We start from the raw sequence: 17,703 nt of genomic DNA on the forward strand, positions 1-17,703 counted from the left end.
GCAGGGAACACAAGTACCTCAGTCAGATTTTAAATAATAGGAAAAGGCTTTGTGCTGGGTGGGGCCTGAATACAGAAGAAACGAAGGACTTCTGCGGGACCCGGAGGGCTTCTACAATGGCGGCAAGAGCCCCTCATCCATTTCCTGTCCCTTGCTGGGCGTCACTCACATCCCTCTCAGTGTCTGGCTTCAGGAAAAGGCACAAGAGCTAGAGAAGAGAGTTCCCTGAAAGGGCTCAGGGAGGACTGAGTTCAAGCTCTTCTGTTCAGAACCAACAGTCGAGGGGAAGAAAGGTCCCCACACGATGGCTTAGAGGTCTGGGTTGGAAAGGTCACAGCCAACGTCATGCTGCACGGAAAAAGCCCCTCCAGCTCCCTCCTTACCCAAGTGTGCAGGCTCTCCCCCGCCTGCTTCCACAGCCCCCGCCCTCTCTCATGTGCACACAGGAGCTCACCCAGTGAACGTGTAGACCTCCAAAGCGAATTTCTGCAGCAGGCTGGTCTTGGTGGAATTTGACAGGATGAGGACCACGTTCATGTGGCCTGGCCTCAGGCGTACCAAGTTACTGGTGTAGGTTACATCTGTGAGCTCGGTCACCTCCACAAAGCCTTTTTTAGGAATCTTGCTGTGGAGAAAAACTGAGGAATTAAGATCTTGCAGGATAAGGGAATGCCACGACTTTTAAAAGGAACAAGTGGAAGAAAATGATATGTTCTAACCAGACTAGATATGTTATTTACTAGTCTCGAGCCTGGCGCATGGGCAGGGCGGGACTGACCCCCATCTGGTTATCCCGGGACCGTAAACAGCCTTGCCGGTGCTGCCGTGCAGTCGGTGCAGAAGCGGCTTTAGGACAGGATGAAGGCCGTCAACACAGTTATGGTGACGCACCGCTCTCTGCTTCTGGCTCATCTAGCATCTCCCTGACATGCTTCTTTGCTTGCTTCCCGCCTTCATGATTAAATCTGGGATTGAGAAACTCAGGGTACTGAGGAGAAGATAACTAGTCCTGCGTCTGAACGCCTAGGCAGTCTCAGTCAGCGCTCGTCAGCTGCGACTCTTGCCTAAATCCACATCTCTCACAAGGAGGGGAGCCAGGGCTCTTAGCTGTACTAGACCCTCGGACGTTGCTCATCAGACCCCGCGGCGCGCGGGGCTGCTGCTGAGGGCGAGGTGCTGGTGTTTGGTTAGGGCGACCTGCTGGGCTCCTTGGTGAAGCTTGGCTCTGTCCTCCCGGTCTTCTCGTGGGCTTCCTCTTTGTCTGGAGGGCTTGACTCTCGCTCCTCATTTGAGTCACTGAAGTAAGAAAAAGGACTTTTCCAGAAGGTTTGTACGGTCCGGGGCTCACACTTCAGACACGGCACTGAGCAGACACGGAGGCTCTTACCTGAAAGCCTGGATGATGACGGTGCCGAAGAGGATGAAGAGGGCAGAGAAGACCAGGGACAGAAGGGGCATCATTTCCCGCCTACAATGAAGTTCACAAGCTCTGGTCAGCTCTATGTGGGCTGCTGTGACGTGCCAATGAATGGTTTTAGGTTTCTCCTCTCTGGCTTAAGAAAAAAACCCTAAACAACCCCAAACCAAAAAGCTTTCACATCAACAAACACCTTTTTTTTTTTTGGCTGCGCCGTGCAGCTTGTGGGATCTTAGTTACCCAATCAGGGATCGAACCCGTAACCCCTGCGTTGGGAGTGCAGAGTCTTAACCACTGGACCGCCAGGGAAGTCTGACACTTTCTAATCTCGTACAGACAGAGGTGTTTTTGGGTGGTGGTGGTGGTGAAAGCAGAGGTTTTTCCCTCACTGTCCTAATGCACAGGTCACTTATTCAAAAAGTTTTTGTGTCTCAGGCTTGGTGAATAAATTCTGCAGAAGGAAACAATAAGACGGGTAACAAACGATTTAAGTTGTAAACATGGAGGAACATCCTAATGTCAAGGGTAGTATCAGGTGACTAAAAAGGTCTGTGGAATTATTTCCTTTATTTTGATTGATTTATTTATTTTTTCTGGCCAGAATAATTCAGATGTGGCCCAGAGGGGAGGAGAAGGGAGGCAAAGTTGACTTCTCAAGATCTCCACTAGGTGTTCTGAAATTTTATTCACCCACAAACACCCATCAAAGGCCTGCTGTTTTTCAGGAGCTGGGTTGGGGGCCAGGAAGCACGAACATGAGTGGGACATGGTCTGTCCTCAGGAGCTCATGGTCTCATTGGGGTGGGAGTGGTATAGCCCTCCCTTCTCCGATTAATTCACTGATTCATTTGTGCATCTATTCACTGGACTCCATGTGTGTCAGGCCCTGTGCTGGACACCAGAGGTGCTCTGATGAAGAGGATGGTCCCAGGCTCTGCTAGCTGGAGGGGCAGCCAGGGGTGATCCTTTCTTTCCCCACCAGTGGGAAAGGGTCAATCAGCAAATATAAAAAAAGGGAAGTCACTGAAAGAAAGAAAAAGGGGAACAGTTGTTGAAAATATGTAAACACTCTTCCACCTGCCTATGGAGTCCACACTGAAATCAAAGAAGAGTGGACTCTTCTCAAAAAAAAACAGCGGTCCTGGTAGTTAACAGAGAGAAAGAAATTCAAACTTGGCAATACTCCTACCAGTTGCTGTGAAATATGCCGTCCCAAGAGTCTGAGATGTAGTCAGAAGCAGAATAGAGCCATCGAAGGAGAAAAATCTGTTGAGGGAGAAAATGGGTGACGGTCAGGCCTGGACCCCTGAGCCCCGGAGGGAGAAGACCCCTGCCTCCAACATGGCACTGTTGCTCTGGGGGCTCAGGAGCCCTGCCCGGTGCCCGCTCTCCTGGCTATGTGCTTACAGGGGCAAGTTCATCGGTCAAGTCGGGGAGCACAGCTTCCGAGGACAGAAGAGCTGGGTCTTTCCGCAGTTGGTCAAGATAACCCAAAAGGATGAATTTATCGCTCTCACTCCCGGTCCAGGGATCCTCCAGGGTTTTATACACCACCCTCCCTGCTGTGTTGCGCCTTTCTAAGATAGACACCTGGGAGAAAAGGAGAGCAAAAACCGTGAGAATTCTCAAAAGAATGCGAAGTTACTGTTGCTTGGGTTTTTTTCAGGGAGGATGGAAAAAACGGGTCTAGCGAAGCTCAGACACAGGTATGGATGAGGATACAATCTCTGCAAGAGATTTGACATTTTTCTAACAAAAGAAATTAGTTTTGCGGTGACTTTCCAGAGCTTTTGCTAAAGTTAAAGCTCCTTCTTCTCAACAGACTTTGTTCTATAACTTCTGACTTAATGTCATAAAGAAGGAAACCTTTGTTTTTCGAGAGATGTTTTTCCATAATTACCAAGATGATGAAAAAGAGAAAAATTTCATGCTTCTGCAGAGAGCGATGACGAAGGAGGGGAAAGGAAGGTGAAATCAATTAGGATGAAGTAAAAGAGGCAGAAGCACAGAAGGGAGACGTTTGGAAAGCCTATTACTGGTAGCCTAAGGAGGATTCTACAAACTAGGTACTGTAAGACTAGACCTGCCAAGGGGAAAGACTGGTGAAAGGGGCTGATGCTCTTTAATCTTTACCCAGAGGGAAGATGCTTTCTGTGAAGGTCCAAGGCTGAAAATCTAGGAGGTGAAATCAGCATGGTTAAAGGCTAGTTTAGGAGTGCTTTCAAAACAGGCTTCGGACAGCACAGCGAGCTATACTCAATGTCCTGTGATAGACCGTAATGGAAGAGGATATAGAAAAGGATGTGTGTAACTGAATCACTCTGCTGTACAGCAGAGATTAACACAACACTGTAAATCAGCTCTACTTCAATTAAAAAAAAAAAGTCAAATGGCTTCCAAGCACTCGGAAAACGTAAGGCAAAACAAAACAGAACAAACAGGCTTCAGAGGTTCCTGGACTTCCTGGAATCTATACTGAAAACTCCTGAGGAAGGAGGACACAGAATTAAGCGTCACGTGCTTGGGAAGAGCTCGAGACCAGGACAGCATCCACGACTCACCGCTGATTTTCCTTGAAACGCGTCGCTGTCTGGCAGTAAGGTGTTGGCAAACTCCTGCTGCCGATTGCTGTAGACGTGCACGAACCTCACTGTGTCCTGTGTGTTTGCCAGAGCAAAGGACAGGAAAGCCTCGAAGGGTTTACTCAGCTTGGTAGCCTCAGCGGTCAGTAAAACCACACAGTACCTGCATGTCAACAAAAGAGAAGACTTTAATCCCTGAGGCCACGGCTAGAACCTGAATGGCAAGTGAAGGTGAAAGATTTACATTTACAAAGTGAACGAGCATGTTTTAGGAATGAAAGCTTCATGGGGGAGCCTCTAATGAGAGAAAATGTCCAAGGCATTAAGGACCTGCTTCTTTCTAGACTGGTGATGCTCTCCCCAAACCAAACTTCACGACATTTAGAGATGCCTTTGAAGGCAATGGTCACTGAACCCTTGATGCAGAAGGGCCTCGCAGAAGGCACCTGTTCTAGTTCTCCCACCGCAGGCAGGGCTGGTTGAGCCTATCTGAGGCCAGGGCCACTGGGCCTCATTCTGAAGGGCTTCCTTTGTAGTGGTGCCAAGGGAAAGTTCATCTAATCATTCATTCATGCATTCATTCTCTCAAATACTACTGAGCCCTCAATAGATGCCAGGTAAGACAGACAACGCTCTTGCCCTCATGGAGCTGATATTCCAGTGTGGAAGGCAGATAACAAATAGATAGACGGACAGATCGTGACAAGTAGGGACAAGGGTCATGAAAAAAAAAAGAAGTGAAGGGGAGAGAGTCAAGGGTGGGCTGGGAGTCACGATCCATCAGACTGGCTGAGCAGAGGTGTGAAGGAGGTGCCATAAGAGGAAGTGGGGTCTGAGCACTCCAGCCAGAGAGCACCGCAAGTGCAAAGACCCTGAGACTGGGGCACTCGAGCCAATTCACAGTGTTAGGAGGATCGCTGGCTGACATGAACTGACTGAGGGTGGGAGAGTGGAGCGGAGGCAGAGGAGGTTAGGAGGCTAACACGGTGGCCTCGACGAGAGGTGACAGTGACCTGGCGAGGGTGGCGGTGCTAACAAAGGGGAGGAGTGCATGGACTGGGGATACTTTCTGAAGGCGGTATAAATAACAATCCTTAAAGTCCAGGATCACCTGCCTTACGTTTAATTAAAGTCTTTCTTCTCTTAGTCTATAAGGGAAACTGAAAAGCCTGGAAACACAGGGAAGTTTTCCTATTTTAAACAATATTTTAGTTGTATTTTCACGTGATCAAAATGTTTTCCTTTCATATCCAGACAGCTTTCACTCACATCCAGACAGCTTTCACAGATGAAACAGCCCTAAATTTAAAGGCACTGATTCATTAATCTGAAAGAGGTATAATAAGTATTTTCCCTGTATTTCCAGACTTTAGACACTCTGTATGAATAAGTATGCCTCAGCCTTACTATTCCCATTTAATTATTTTACCATTTCCTCAGTACTCTCACTTCTCTACTGTTTAGTCATTAACCTGGCTCCTCTCCAAGACCCCCAGAGGCTCTCCCTGTGTGGAATACTCTGGTAGGAACAGTAACTCTCTCCTACTCCATGCTGCTCTACAGTGACCCAGGCTCTCCTTGACACCGGCAAAATCTACTCATCCTTCAGGGCTCAGCTAAAGTGTTACCTCTTAAGGGGATCTTCTCTGGCACACCCAATAATTTGGTCCTAAGGTGCCCTGGACTGTTATACCCCTCACTGTCGTAGCTGTTCATCAATATTTGTTACATGAAGAATAAATTCTGATTGTCTCAGGGTCGACGTTTAACTGCCTTGTAGTAAAATGCAACATGCCCCTCTGCTGCACTGATGAGCAGGGGCAAAGCCTTCAGTCCTTACTTCCTCTGTCGGTGAGACCGTTTCACGGGGCAGAGTTCATGGAACAACTTCTGGCTGGTGAGCCTGGCTGCCAACAGATACTTGTTTTGGGTGATAAAGTCATCAATGACCTGTTTCTTCATACCTCGGGCCTGGAGAAAAACCAAGAGACAGTGGGTTCTGATTCAGTTTTCTCACTGAAAATGGGCTTTACTTACAGCTTAGTAAACATGTAGTGGTCCAGTGGTTAAGACTCCGTGTTCCCAATGCGGGGGGCACAGGTTCGATCTCTGGTCAGGGAACTGAGATCCTGCATGCCGTGCAGCGTGGCCAAAAAAAAAACCAAAAAAAAAGAAGTGCCTGATCCTGGCTAAAGTAATAAAACCACGTATGTCAGACTCATTTGAGTAGATAAGCATGTGGTGATCTTTTTAAAAAATGCAGGGCTGGGACTTCCCTGGTGGCACAGTGGTTAAGAATCCGTCCGCCAATGCAGGGAACCAGGTTCTAGCCCTGGTCCGGGAAGATCCCACATGCCGCAGAGCAACTAAGCCCGTGCCTCACAACTACTGAGCCTGCACTCTAGAGCCCATGAGCCACAACTACTGAGCCTGTGTGCCACAACTACTGAAGCCCATGCGCTTAGAGCCCATGCTCTGCAACAAGAGAAGCCACTGCAATGAGAAGCCCGCGCACCGCAACGAAGAGTAGGCCCCTCTCGCCACAACTACAGAAAGCCTGCAGGCGGCAACAAAGATCCAACACAGACAAAAAAAAAAAAGCAGGGCTGAGAGCAATGACGTAGCTATTTCAGGTCAAAGGAAAAATCAAGTGCTCTTTTCACTGGACAACTTTTATATACTGTTTTATGCTAGCAGATTTAAAAAGTCAATAATTTGGAATTTTTAGGCAAATTTACTTCAAGATTTATAGGAAACTGAACAATTGAAAATAAACTCCCTGGGACTTCCTGGCAGTCTGACGGTTAAGACTCTGTGCTTCCACTGCAGGGGGCACGGGTTCAATCCCTGGGGAACCAAGGTCCCGCATGCCTCACTGCGTGTGGCCAAAAAAACAAAAAGGAAGAAACAAAACCACCCACAAAACTCCAAAGTAACAATGTTACTGAGTATAAAAGGCGGACAACAAAACTGTAATATGACCACTTTGTTATTACTAACTTTCATATATTTCAAAGGACTGAAATTATATATATAGTAGCTTCTCTGACCACAATTAAACAAGAAATCAATATAAGATAGAAACCAGAAAATCCCTTTTTGTTTAGAAATTAAGAAACTCTGAATAACTTATTGACCTAAGAAGAAAGCATATCAGATATAAGAAAATATTTTGAATTTGAAGTGATTAATGAAAATACTATTTATCAAAACTTTGGGACTCAGATAAAGTATCAGTAATACTTGGAGAGTAATGTTAAAATGAATATAATAGAAAAGAAATTAATGAACTAGACATCCACATCGAGAAGTTACAGCAAAAATACAACCGTAGTGGGCTTCCCTGGTGGCGCAGCGGTTGAGAGTCCGCCTGCCGATGCAGGGGACACGGGTTCGTGCCCCGGTCCGGGAAGATCTCACATGCCGCAGAGCGGCTGGGCCCGTGAGCCATGGCCGCTGAGGCTGTGCGTCCGGAGCCTGTGCTCCGCAACGGGAGGGGCCACGGCAGTGGGAGGCCCACGTACCGCAAACAAAAAACAAAACAAAACAAAAAACCGTAGAGAAAAGGAAATAGTAAAGATGAATATAGAAATCAATAAAACAAAATAAATACATAAGAAGAAGAATTAACAAAAACAAAATTGGTTCTTTGGAAGAGCTAATAAAATTGACAAACCTCTGGTAAAACCAATCATGAAAATAAGAGAGAAGGCACAAATAACCATTATCAAGGAAGACGAAGGACTTTTCTGGTGGTCCAGTGGCTAAGGCTCTGCACTCCCAATGCAGGGGGACCCAGTTTGATCCCTGGTCAGGGAACTAGATCCCACATGCCACAACTAAGAGCTTGCATGTCGCTACTAAAGATCCTGCACGTGGCAACAAAGATCCCAAGTGCTGCAACTAAGACCCGGCGCAGCCAAATAAATAAATATTAAAAAAAGAAAAAAAGGGACCTCCTTGCTGGCGCAGTGGATAAGACTCCATGCTCCCAATGAGGGTTCGACCCCTGGTCAGGGAACTGGATCCCACATGTGTGCCGAAACTAAGAGTTCACATGCCACAACTAAGGAGCCTGAGTGCTGCAACTAAGGAGCTGGGGAGCCACAACTAAGGAGCTCTGGAGCTGCAACTAAGGAGCCTGCTGCAACTAAGACCTGGAGCAACCAAAAAAATAAATATTAAAAAAAAAAAGGATGACGAGGAGGAATCACTCCCTATGTTGTAGAAACTAAAAATATATACATATACATATATATATACACATATACATTTAAATTTGAAAATTTAGATGAAACAGAAAAACTTCTAGAAAAATAAAACAACATCTGAAGAAGAGAAGAGTTAAATAGTTCTATAACCATTAAAGAAGATGAGTCAGTAGTCAAAAATCTCTCCTTAAACACAAACTCAGGCTGAGATGGCTTTACATAGGTGGTTCTGACCAAATTTTCAAGGAGGACAATCTAATCTTATACAAAGTCTTCCCGAGAAGAGAAAAAGGGAGAACACACCCCATCTCGTTTCATGATTCAAATCCTCACATGGGCATCTTGAGAAAGAGAAGTTAGAAGTCAATCTCATTTCTGAACATAAATGTGAAAGTCCTAAACAAAATGTTAGCAAACCGAATACAGCAATATACTGAAAGCAAAATATAAATAATGATCCTGTTGGATTTATCTCATGAATGCAAGTTAGGTTTAACACTAGAAAATGATTAATATGATTTAGCACATTACAGAACATGAAAGAAGAAAACTCTGGATAATCATAATGGATGCGTAAAAAGTATTTGATAAAAATCAACACCATTCATATCAGAAAAATTAAATTGGTCTAGTGTTGGCAAGGATATGGAGCAATGGAACATTCACACATGATTGGTGGAAACGTACTTAGGAAAACACATTAGCCAGTAAACTTAAAGATATATATATATATTTAATCATTAAAAAAAATAAAGCCATATATGTTAACATAAATAACTTTTTTTAAACATTAAAAAAAATAATTTCCAAAACCAAAAAATGTTTAGTGAGAAGATTAACACTGCTTTACATTTTTACAAATCTTTTTAATGTCTGGTTTCATAGAAGAGATAGGTGGATTCTCACATCTGCTTCTATATACAATCGGGGGTCATATATTGTTTTGGTTGAAAACCCAGCCTCACACAGATATATGGTTAGAAAAGGGAGGTTTATTTTAATAGCTTTTCAGATAACTATGGATATCCTTCTTTGCCACTACACCGAAACTGGACAAATGGTAGTTTCTTAAAGGTTAGTTGCTATGTGGATTCAATGAACTTTTTTTTTTTTTTTGGCTGCGCTGCATGGGGGATCTTAGTTCCCCAACCAGGGATCGAACCTGTGACCCTGCAGTGGAAGCGCTGAGTCCTAACCACTGGACCGCGGGGGAATTCCCATCAATGAACTTTTAGTACTCTGTTAAATTAAAATTCACTGATCAAAAATAAAGAAGGTAAAATTCACTGATCGCCTTGCACTTAGAATGGATCTTTTACTCATGCATGGTCATTCGAAAAATATTGGTTCACTGATCTCCCAGACGCTGACAAATTTTCTTATTCATATGAAAAAAATGCATCACATCGATGAACCAATCTCATAAGAAAGTTTGAGAAGCTATCAAGGTCACGATGGCTGATACAAATTTTTCAAAATTATAATTTCCTTGGAAGCCTGGATTCTATCGTCAGCAACAGGTGCTGTGAGTTGTTTCCCTTCAAGTGCCAGGCTCACTTCATTCATTTTAAAGAAAATGTCTGCCTAACTCTGAGTAACCATAGTTGTCCGTCAATTATTCTTTCAAGTAAATGATGTTCCATCAAAAAAAAAAAAAAAAAAGGAGAGTGGCTAGTTCGAAACTCCTGAGTTCGGCAACCACACAGACATTTGTCCCCGGGACACCCTCTCAACTTGGCCTGCAGCAGAGCTTTCTGCACACTTCCTATTTTGTCACAGAGAACACTGAAGATACCAGAAAGACGTGGACTTGAGTGTCAATTTACCTGTTAATAAAATTCGTACTTCTTACTGCGTCGTCAAGGCTATTCACAGAGAACACTGAAGATGCCAGAAAGACGTGGACTTGAGTGTCAATTTACCTGTTAATAAAACTCGTACTTCTTACTGCGTCGTCAAGGCTATTCAGCGAAATGGGGGTTGATCCTCTGTGTTGTTACAGTGAGTGCTTAGGCGTGATGAACACACGGCCACTGGCAGCCTGGTGCCCGGGCCTTGGTGTGTGCACTTGGTGGTTATGCACTGGAAAGTTTACCCACCGTTGCTTTTGCACCATCGGTGCAAGCGTCAACACAGAGAAAAGACAAATTATGTCTTAGTGGTTCCTGTGAAGACAGCTTTGATCTCACAGACTCTCTTAAAGGGTCTTTTGGAACCCCCCCCGCCGCCCCCAGGGGTCTGTGAACCACATTTTTAAAACTGCCGTCCTGTAGAAGCTTGTGATTGGGTACACCGGGATACATGTGATGTCCACAGCATCACTGGTCCTAAAGCCCCGAAATGTCCATCAACAGAAGAATGAATAAACCCATTATCATGTGGCCATAGCCACTGTACAGCAGATGAAAACAAATTAAGTAGAGCTAAGAGAAACCACTAGTGCTACTAGTGTTTGCTAAGCCCCTTGCCACTGGGAGGACTCGGTTTATGTTAAGAATGCAGTTTTACATTCATAAAGAGCAAACTGGTAAAGCATCCATTGTACCAGCAATTTTGTTAATGTATCTGATTAACGATTTTCCCCAGGGAATAAATAAATAACAATTCCCAAGAGTACAAGCTATCACTAGAAAGCAATTTAGGAAATCTTACAGATTAACCTTGGATTGAGATGACCTTCTTTCCTCTCTTCCACAACTGGCATTTGTTTGCTTCCTGACCCTCTCTTGGCTCCTTCTTAGTCGCCATCAGGCATCCCCTCCTTTTTTTTTTTTTTTTTTTGCGGTATGCGGGCCTCTCACTGTTGCGGCCTCTCCCGGTGCGGAGCACAGGCTCTGGACGCGCAGGCTCAGCGGCCATGGCTCATGGGCCCAGCCGCTCTGCGGCATGTGGGATCCTCCCGGACCAGGGCACTAACCCGTGTCCCCTGCATGGGCAGGCGGACTCTCAACCACTGTGCCACCAGGGAAGCCCTCCCCCTTTTTATTTGCTGGCGATTGTCCAGAGTTTTGTCCTTGGCTGCCTTCTCTCCTTACTTTACATACGATGCCTGTGAGATCTCCCCACACTAAAGATTTCACCCTCTAACCAGTCACTGACGATTCACAAATCTCTATTCCAGCCCCTCCGCCTTTCCTTGGATCTAGAGCCCTGCCTGATGGGCATCTCCCCTTGGGTTTCCTGAAGGCAGTTCTAATTCTTATGTCCACAACTGAACTCATTACCACCTTCTTAAACCTGCTCTCCCTTCCTTACTATCCACTTTCCCCATCTGGTTCTGTCACACACAACACCCCTACCCTAGTCCCATAGTCTCAGGACCCCTTCTACGTCCACAGGGCACCCGGAGGAACCCTCCATCTTAGTGAGACACCTACTACAGTGGACGGTCTTTTTCCTCTCCTGACTGTGAGTCAAAGGAGGACGAAGACTAAACTGGATGTCGGAGCTGTTCTGTATTTAGTGTTCAGCAGGCAGGCAGTGAATGTACTGAATGAATGAAATAAAGGATTTTAGAGAATTTCTCCTTCTTCTCGTTCTAGCCTCCTATAAGAGAAAGTATCAAAGGGTTCTTGACGATTTAAAAAAAAATAACATTAAAAATATTAAAAAATACATGTCCATTATAGGGATTCCAATGTCCATTACATTGGACATTACATGTCCAATATTAAAAAATACATGTCCATTATAGGGATTTTTGAAAACCTAAATACTGAAATAATATCTAATTCCGCCATCAAAAGATAACCATTAATGTTTTGATGTATTTATTTCTAGTTTTTTCCTGTGTGTACACATGCACACATGCACTCACTTTACAAAATTGAGGTCAGTGAATAAACTGCATATACAATTCTGCACCCTGCTTTCTCTGTAATATTATGTTAGGTTTTCCTAACCTAACATAATGTAACATTATGTTAGGTTTTCCTAGCCTTTTATACCCATCATTAAGTATTCTCGAGTTGCCATTTTAAATGGCTATATAATAGTCTCTGGGATGTACCAATAATTATCCTGCCGTTGGATGTTTATATTTCCACCTCATTTTTGGTATTATGAATGATACTTAACATCTCTGTATGTACTTCTTTGCCCGAGTTCCTATTCCTTTAGGATAGAGCCCTAAAAGGTAATCTCACCGCCCTCAGGTCTTTCCTCGTGTCACCTTAATGAGGCCCTTCCTGGCTGCTCCACCTTAAAAATGTGAGCCCTCTCCCATAATACCCTCTTCCCTGTTTTATTTTTCTCCTTGGCACGTATCACTATATAAATACCACGACAGAGTATGTTACGCTGATTGTCTGTCGTCCCCACTAGAACACAGGACGGGGAATTCTGTCAATCTTGTCCAGGGCCGCACCCTCAGCACAGAAGGCAGTGTTTGGCACACACACTGCTTTGGCAGGTACTCAGGAGTGCTCTTCTGCTAGGCAGTTGATGTTTTATCACCCAATCGCTTTTCGGAAAACTTTTGAGGCTTCTTCCAGCAAGGCAAGAGAGACAAGTCCCTGTTTCTCTGTAGTCTCAACTCTACTGAGGATTTTTCCTTCAAAAATCTTTAACAATTTGATGAGAGAAGAAAATGTTTATTTTGATTTTCTCTGATTATTAGTGAGATTTGTTTTTTTAAAGGTGTTTATTACTCACTTGAATCTCATCTCAGGATTTTGTTCATTTCGTTTTGGGGGGAAGTTTTAAAAATTTTTTTAAAAATGGAGGTAAAATTCACATAACATGAAATTAACCATTTTAGTGTACAATTCAGTGGCATTTAGTACATTCAGTGTTGTGCAGCCCTCATCTCTATCTAGTTCCAAAACATTTTCATCACCCTAAAACTCTGTACTCATTAAGTGGTCATTCTCAAGAAGTTTTGGGTTGATCTCCTTGATTAGAAGAAGCTCATTAGAAATTAAAGATGATGATCCCTTTTATATTGGTTGTAATTACTTCCCTTATTGTTTAATCAAAAATTCTCAAGCATTTATATAAAAATTTAAAACTTATAATCAAGTTATTAAGATTTTCCAACAAGATTTTCCCCAATGTTTTTAGCCCTTCCCTATCTTAAGATCAGATAAATATTCAGTGTATGTTCTTTAACTTAGTTTATGGGTTTTTTTCTTTTTTTCCAGTGATGTTATTTAGTTAGTTAATTAATTAATTTTTTGGCTGCGCTGCGAGGCATGTGGGATCTTCGTTCCTGACCAGGGATCAAATCCGCACCCCTGCAGTGGAAGTGCGGAGTCTTAACCACTGGACCGCCAGGGAAGTCCCTAAAGGAAGAGATTAAAACTAGTTTCTTCTCCTCTCCTGTGTGCTTGATTTTGCTGCTTATTTATATGACACCTTGAGATAAAATGGGAGGGCCATCTTGAAACAAGGTGACACTCACATACCTGGATAACATCTGCAGGCTTGTGTATGTGTTCTTTAAAGATCAGGATGGTGGGGGTATAGACGTTGACGTTGTATTGCCTTGTCATCTCTTCCACCCCTCTCAAACCGACGTACACATATCCAAATGACAAATAATCTTTATATGCGAAAGCAGTCAACTGTTAGGGCATAACAGAGAGGAAGAAATGAAAGTGATAGCACAGCATCTAAATTAAGTGTGACTTGTTCTCATCAGTGGGTGGAGATGAACGCTAGCTTATACAGCCCCACTCAGGCTGCTACACCCTCGTTCCCTTGTAGGAATGCTATGGTGCTCCATGAACAAAAACTGTACCAACAAAGCTAAACCGCAAATAATTCTTTTTTGCAGACAGAGCAAGATATTCATCTTACTGAGATCTGTACTGGGTGGGAGGTTTGAGGAGTTAACGGTACCCTAATTATGTAAGATGGCAGTGACCACGCCAACGGTTTAGCACTTTCCTCTCCCATCTCATGTCACAGTGATAACCAGAGGTGTGCTAGATGGAAGTACAGCATATATTCAGAGGGCAGGTCTGGAATCAGACAGGCTACAGGGGAATCGATATTCAGCATGGGAGACCTTGGCAGGTTATACAACCACTCTAAGCTTCAGTAAAAGTAGGGATAATAATCTGTATCACTGGGTTCTTCTGAAGGTTAAACGCTATTATGTGTGTGGAAAGTACTAGCACAGTAATAGCATCAGTAGGTCCTCAATGTATGGTGGTTAAAGCAAATTTCTGGTCTTCAAGCATTTCTCTTGGGATGAGCTATTACTCACAAAAAAGAAAATCACCAAAAATAAGAGAAAACATTACCCCAGCACCTAAAGTACCTTGTAGAGCAGTGGTACAACGGGCATTTGGTCAAACAGAAGGACATGCGGTTTATTCTCTTGCTGCCAGCCAGAGAGGAATCTGACATAATTTTTACTTGTAACCTTAAATTGAATAAAGGATGTTAGTTTCAACATTTAATTCTTAACAACTGCATTATAGTCCAGTCAGGAGATAATTAAACAAAATCAAATATGTGCAAAAGATTGTTTTGTAAAAAATAAAAAATGCGGACAACAAATTTTTTGCCTTTATGTGACTAAAATTAATTAAAAGAACAGAGATATTGGTTTCATATTTTCATGTGATCCAACGCTTACAGACTGAAATCCTAATCTTTTCTGAAACAATTACTGACCATACTATAAAAAAAAGATGAGCTTTCAAAGTTGGCTCTTGCTCAGTTATAGACTGCACTTGTTAATCTATTAGAAGATAATGCAACAACTGCTCTTTTAAAATGGCTTAAATAAAAATAAGTGGGCCCACCCCACCTATACGTTACATAAGTTCATTCACTGCCATCTGAATTGCTACTTTTGTGTTTCCCTGTTTATGCCTTAAAATAATCCCAAGAAAACAAATTAAAAACTTGAATAAATTAAATTTCTATCTAGAAAATGTTCATAGTAGTTCAAAAAAGTTTATCTTTCCACTTTGCTTCCAGAATGATCTATATAAAACCGCAATCTCATCGTTTCACCCCACTGCTCAGCCCCTTTCAATGGCTCCATCACCTGCAGGCCAAGTCCAAGTTCCTTAAAGGAGACCCTCACAGTGAGATTCCCATTAACCCCTTTAATCCTGTCTTCTCCCACTCACTAATGACTACTTCATACAAAGCAGGCTACCTCTGTATGCCTGGAACTCATTCCCTTCTTCTCTCTCCTCACCTGGCAAACTCAGTACAGGGGTCATTTCTGCCAGGAAGCCTTTCTCAAATCTCTAGGATGGGCACTCTACATATAGGATGGAAACAATCACCTACTAGACTGCGAGCTCTTGGAAAGTGTCTTCAGCACTTATCATAATGTCTGACATACAACAGGCATTTTAAAAAGGTTTGCGGACCTGTCAGGACAACCCATCATCATTTTAGGAGGCTACAATGCTCTCTGACAATTTCGAGTTCACTCCAACAAATATTTCTTCTGTGGGTAATGATCCTGGTGGGACAGGCTGTGTAGAAATAGGATGGAAGTATCTGTATGTTCACTCTCCTTGGTATTATTAAAAGAATGAATCATTTTCATTTAAAGCAACATAAGAACCTTCTTCTAGTTCCTGTGATCTCTAACCTCAGATACGGAGGGAAAAGTGCTTCTTAAATATAAAAATCATAGTTTATAGTTTGTGGGAATTTCTGTGCCTGGTTTCTCTAGCTCAATCTTTTGTTTGTGAAGTTTATTCACACTGTTGCATCGCTATATGCTTTGAAAGTTCCAAAAATAATATCTCATTTCATGGAATCTGGTGTTTTCAATAGATATGATCGTTAAATATATAACCAAATATAACTTAATTTGAATACTCTCATAAGAAAAGTATCTTTAAACGAACACATGCATGAGTTGGAAAGACCTCCTTCGTCCCATGTTGTGATCTAATTTTTTGTTGAGAAAAGAAGAGGCACTCTCATTTTAGGCTCAGATTCCTATGACAGTGTAAGTCTTCCCAGCGGTTTTGACAAGGATGATTCTTTCAGTCTCTCTACTTCATCTGTTTCAATTTTCAGTCTCTGGCAGACTTCATTTAAATGATTTAGTTCGAGTAATTAATTAATTAATATGTGTCTTGCCCTGCCCCAAATGAAACTCAGGTCTGAGGATGACCACAGGTAGAGTTCGGGGCAGCCAGCAGTCCCAGGAGCCTCTTAAACTACTTCTCAGCCAGGTACTTACTTTCTCCACCAAGTTCCCTGGAAGAAGACTCTCTACAAACTGTCGCAGGTTCTCACGGACAACTGCATTATGGAAGAAGGAGACTTTCCCATTTATGATTCCTAGGATAGCTGGTGTGCTGTGTGCTCCCAGGTGATGGGCCAGGCGTCTCTCGTAGCCAGCGTGGACCACGCCGATTCCTACGCCTGAAAAATACGGAAGACCTCCATGAAGACTTTTTATGCCCTCATGGCAGGTGAAGAAATGCTGCTAAGTAATTTTTTGGTGTGAAAATGAAATCCCGACTTAGTAGGAGGGGATATCTTTCCTGATAGACTGTCTAGCATTCTATCACTGCTGGAATGCTAAATTGGTTCAGTTTTTCTGCATAGCCATCTAGCAATGTTTAAGAAGGGCCACAAATCTTTCTATCTTTCAGTCTGTTGTTTCTAATTTTGGGAGTAGATCATGAAGAAATACTTCAAAAGAAAAGAATAATCTGTCCACAGTGTTCCTATTCATAAAGAACACCACCTGTAAACAATTCAAGGGTTCATCAACTCTGCAATGGTTGAAAAAACCTAGAATCTAACGATGGGCTAGAATCATAATCTTCTCACCTTTCAGAGCATGTCTCCCTTTTACATAAACTATTTTATAGAGATTTTGTACAGATTCTCAGAAAGAGAAAGAGATTAGGTTAAAATTACTTGGTCGTATCCCACATAACTATTGTTAACATTTTGGTATCTGTGCCTTTTCTTACGCAAATATGTGTGTGTGTGTGTGTGTGTGTATACACACAGGTATAAATAAAATAAAATGGGATCATCTGACACTTATTTCGCTTAGTACTTGAATAACTTTTCTTGTCTTTCATTCAACCACTGTATTTGGAGGGCTAGTTCCTCTGCTAAACATTGGAGATACAGTAAATGTTAATAGGCAGTAAATATGCTTTTTCTCTTGGGTGTCTAACAGACCTCTAAGTATAAAGTTTTCAAAAACAAACTCCTGATCTCCTCCCTCAAACCTGTTCTACCCTGGCTTTCACCATTTCCATTGATGGCGGCTCCCTCCTTCCTGTTACTCAGGATGAAAGTCTTAAGAGTGATCTTTGACCCCTCTCGTCTCTCACACCCCCCATCCGATCCGTCAGCAAGTCCTGTTGGTCCTGTCTTCAAAATACAGCAGGAATCCGACTGTTTTTCTCCACTTCCATTGTACCCCGTCTCTTATGCATCTTCATCTCTCTCCCCTGAGTTGCTGCAATAACCTCCTCGATGGTGTCGTGTTTCTCCTTGTCCCCCTACTGTCTGTCCTCAACACGGTAGCCAGACTGTTCCT

At 43.1% G+C, this 17,703-nt stretch overlaps 1 protein-coding gene across 4 annotated transcripts in view; it reads right to left on the reverse strand.

The window, feature by feature from the left end:
- The window catches only part of DNAJC16 (DnaJ heat shock protein family (Hsp40) member C16), a 39,931-nt gene that overhangs the window by 5,960 nt on the left and 16,268 nt on the right, over positions 1–17,703 (reverse strand). For 3 of the 4 annotated variants that reach the window (XR_016388904.1, XM_022598432.3, XM_089900768.1), the window contains 10 exons: positions 16,378–16,562; positions 14,476–14,580; positions 13,616–13,774; positions 5,840–5,970; positions 3,979–4,162; positions 2,825–3,007; positions 2,607–2,683; positions 1,388–1,468; positions 1,198–1,296; positions 455–625 (listed from right to left, as the gene is read on the reverse strand). Coding sequence is in view for 3 of the 4 variants with exons in the window: in XM_022598432.3 (XP_022454140.2) it covers positions 455–625; positions 1,198–1,296; positions 1,388–1,468; positions 2,607–2,683; positions 2,825–3,007; positions 3,979–4,162; positions 5,840–5,970; positions 13,616–13,774; positions 14,476–14,580; positions 16,378–16,562 (1,375 nt within the window). In the remaining variant the exon portion in view is untranslated. The remainder of the gene's footprint in view (positions 1–454; positions 626–1,197; positions 1,297–1,387; positions 1,469–2,606; positions 2,684–2,824; positions 3,008–3,978; positions 4,163–5,839; positions 5,971–13,615; positions 13,775–14,475; positions 14,581–16,377; positions 16,563–17,703) is intronic. The other variant, XM_089900779.1, reaches the window with a different exon arrangement.

The sequence above is a fragment of the Delphinapterus leucas genome, chromosome 1 (genome assembly GCF_059928025.1).
Source record: "Delphinapterus leucas isolate spDelLeu-1000000601 "Yukka" chromosome 1, BTC_Dleu_Yukka2, whole genome shotgun sequence".
In the NCBI taxonomy this organism is placed as follows: Eukaryota; Metazoa; Chordata; class Mammalia; order Artiodactyla; family Monodontidae; genus Delphinapterus; species Delphinapterus leucas.